General features: G+C 34.4%; 1 protein-coding gene across 1 annotated transcript; it reads right to left on the reverse strand.

Annotated features, from left to right (window-relative positions):
• Positions 1-980: 980 nt before the first annotated feature.
• On the reverse strand, positions 981-4,026 carry LOC135648588 (uncharacterized protein At2g23090-like). The gene is made up of 3 exons (XM_065166404.1): positions 3,792-4,026; positions 3,616-3,656; positions 981-1,289 (listed from the first exon to the last, which is right to left on the reverse strand). The coding sequence occupies exons 1-3, from the start codon at positions 3,862-3,864 to the stop codon at positions 1,170-1,172; spliced, it is 234 nt and encodes a 77-aa protein (XP_065022476.1). The 5' UTR covers positions 3,865-4,026; the 3' UTR covers positions 981-1,169.

Genomic DNA, 4,026 nt, shown 5'->3' on the forward strand with positions numbered 1-4,026 from the left:
TTTTTTTATCTTTGCTAGTAATTCAATACATTCATCTTAACATTTTTATCTCGAGAATTTAAAATTTTTATATATATTATTTTTTAATTATCTAATACTTAGGTCTATAAAAGTATTATTGGTCTCACTATTATCTTATAAAATTTTTCTTATAATCTTAAAAATATCTACAATACCTAGTTATTCATGAATAAAAGTATTTTTTTTTTATCTTTCCTAGTAACTCAACAAACTCATTCAAATATTTTTATCTTGACAACATAATTTTTTTTATATATTATTTTTAAATTATCTAGTACACAAATCTATAAAAATATTATTATCTCACTATTATTTTATAATTTTTTCTAATATTAAAGATATCTGATGATTATATACGACTCTTGATGTCTCTTATCATTTTACTTATTTTATTTTTATTGATTTATTATATGAATAATATCTTCATTAATTTTTTTCATCTTATTGAATAATTAATTCAAATTTAACAATATACTACTAAATTTGAGACCATTCTAAATCTTGGCTCTTATTTTCTACTTAATAATATAGTGTCTATATGCAAGTGGAGTCGGTTCCCTTCATTTTAGTTAATGATATATAGACTGATTTTGGAAAACAAAAATTGGAGGGCAAAAAATAAAGGAGAGATTTAATAGGCTTGTTGGGGTTTATGCATCCCAATTCAGTTTTTGTACCTACATAAAAAGGTTTTCCATTATCCATGAAATCATTGGTAACTATATTCTTTTAAACTTTATCATAGGAAAATAAATGTCTGAATTTGTAATTCTGAAAGATGAAAAGAACAACAAATTAAAACTGGTTATTAAGTATTGCTTTGATTTTATCCCACATATCACTTTTTGTCTGCATACTCCTCTTATATTGGTACATGGAATCCTTACAAATTGTTTATCAACACAGAATTTTATGAATGACAAAAACACAGAATAGTCGCTCGCAGCAATAACAAGATCTTAATCCCCCACAAAGTCTGCTCACTATTTTAGATAGTTGAGAATACAACAGACATGGTTTCAATAAGAAGACTCATGGCATATAAAAGCAGTCCAATTCAAAGCCAAAGCCCGCACCCTTCACATCACCATTCAATCAGTATTTTAGTCCATGCCTAATTTGACTATAATCTTCCTTCTAGCTTGTCACTACTTCTTAAGATGGGGGAAACACTGAGACACATCAGACTTTGGATGCTTTGCTTCGGCATGTTCTCTGCATTTGACTTCTGATGTCGTACACATAAAGGTTTGCATGCATACCTTGCACTGTAATCAGAATAGGAGAACGAAATGAGTCGAAGAACTTGATGTTGAGAAATCCTATGGTAGCACTTCTTAAGCCCTTAGGCTGTTCATGCAATAAACCAAAGACAAAAATGCGTAATGTAGATAATTTAGTTTGTCACTCAAAAAGACTAATAGTCTACAAAGTCATGCACTTGGAACAAAAACATTCACAGGGCCTCCGAAAAATGCACATCATACTCAGAATAGGATACCTTCATCCCTGGTAAAGCTTTCAACAGCACTATGATACGCAAAGAACCAAAGAGCCTACTATCTGGTATGATGAGTCTTTTGGAAGTCTCAACTGTTCTTCCTCATCTATCAGCAAACTGGCTTATATGTGTCAGTCATACTTCGACTGATGACAACACGCTTGGCTATGTTCTCCCTTTCACTGCAATGATGTCCATGTTCCACAGATCTAGGAATAATGTGTAATTGATGCATAAATTTCTGAACAACATACTGCAAACTTGATAAAAAAATAGCTAGATATCCCAAAATATATCTAATACATATAAAGGAATGATCAGAACCATGCTAAGCTTCAGATAATGCGGGTTCTGGACAACTCAAGCAACCTACAAAAATCAGCTAATTTGTATAGATAGATTTGCCAAAATTATAAAAGATGCTTAGATCCAACTAGTGACGAGGCCACTAAGTCCACATTATATCAATCCTTTCATTACTACCCTATTCCTGCAGTTGACAAACCAGAGAGAGAGAGAGAGAGAGAGAGAGAGAGAGAAAGAGAGAACAATAAAGAGAATTTCAAGCTGGTTCTTTGCCTATATATATTCCTTGATATCCTTGGTTTAAGAAAATCAAGGAAAAAGGACAAACTCTTTGTTCTCTATATTTCTATCTTCTTATTTTCCTTCCCAAGAAAAAATGTATTATTTTCTTGTTTTTTTACCCATCAGGTCTGCTAGGCCCCAGAACCTTTAAAGCTGAGTAGTTTTGTCAAAAATGAAAGGAAGGGAGGTGAAGCAAATACTACTTACCTCAATGAGCCAATCTGCACTTGATGTTATCATCGAAAGAAGAAAAGGATCAAGAGGAGGAGAAGATTAGGAGGACGACAACAACAACAATGCCGAAAAATATTGCCGACACATATTCTGAAAAATTTTAAACACTTCTAAATTGTTTCTGAATTTTTTTCTATTAATGGATTTTAAGTTGAAATGCAAGCCCACTGATCCAATGGATCCATTCCAATCCCAATGCGTGCTGGTTCTAATCCTATTTTAGACCTCGTTTTTTTCTAGTGAGTACAACAACAACAACAACAACAACAACAACAACAACAACAACAATAAACCCGTAAGTCCCAGCTATTTGGGGATTCTAGTGCATACAACATGTAATATAAACCAAGTGTAAATATCAGATCTAGTGCTAATAATGGAACTTTCTTTGTTAAATTCAAGCTGTATACTCTCATTCAACGTGAAATAACAGAGCAAATGCATTGATGCACGAAAGCAATTGTTTACCTACATGTTTTTGCATTGCAAAAAATCCATAGCTAACAATTTAAAACAAATATAATATAAACTACTTAAGCTGTTACCACAAGAGCATATACAAATAACCCAGCCAATTTACCCAAAAGACATATAGAACCCACAAGCTTTGTAACTAGATTCTATCTGCTGAGAACAAAATCCCAATCAAATAATCCTAAATCACAACTTGTTTCATGATAGTACTTTATCACCTAAGTCCTAGTCCACACCAACTTAAGAATTAGGTTCAACATAAGAATGATAACGTGACCAAAAAAGAGAAAATTTTCTGCTTAAAGGGTGTCCAAAGCACAAAGGGACACTAAGATGCGTGTGAATGCTCCATAGATACTCGATTAGAAAAATGAAGAGGAGAAGGTAACCAGATTTTCTAATAAAAGACACACAATCATCCTATGATATAATATTCACAAGTTATCGCAACACATCACCACCGAGTTCTTCCAAGAATCACATCCCGACCGAATCATTAGTCAGCTATACATAAAAAAAGAAAACAACAAGATAAGCCCATTAATTGCAATCATCTTGAAAACGAAAGCCAGATCTACTTAAAAGAAAAAAGGCCCGATCAAAAACAAACACCCTAGAATCCCGAGTCAATTATCCTTACGATTGATCAAACACGAATCCGAAAACCCAATCCACAGCGACAGATCCAGGCAATCAATTGGCGTAATCGTAAAATCTCCATATTCCAATCAGAAATCCAAAGACAAAGACAACGAAGAGGAACGAAGCCAAAAGAAAAGTTAAACCAAATAGTTAACCTGGATGGTCATAGCCTTCTTGTTCGATTCCAGCTGGCTTCCTGCGCCAATATACCAAAAGAAAATAAACGATCGGTCAGTGAGAAAACACACAAGATTCTAAAGAAGTCCCAAAAAGTTAAATCTTGAAAAAGAAGATCGAAAGATGGATATCGTAGAGGAACCATCAAGAATACCCTTGGCCGCTTTGTTCTTCTCCATGTTCCTCTCGCGCGCTATCTTCGACTTCTGGCCATTGCCGCCTCCCATCTCCAATCCCTTCTTCGTCTCCTTCTTGTTGCGATCGGATTGATCCCGATATCGTACAAGGCAGGGGAGGACGATCGCGAGGAGGAAGGGAAGCGAGGAGATCGGCCGGAGCGTGAAGGAGCGACAGACTCGTGCGATCAATTCACGCAAGGGTTTCTATGA

The sequence above is a fragment of the Musa acuminata genome, chromosome BXJ3-9, assembly GCF_036884655.1.
Source record: "Musa acuminata AAA Group cultivar baxijiao chromosome BXJ3-9, Cavendish_Baxijiao_AAA, whole genome shotgun sequence".
Taxonomy (NCBI): domain Eukaryota; kingdom Viridiplantae; phylum Streptophyta; class Magnoliopsida; order Zingiberales; family Musaceae; genus Musa; species Musa acuminata.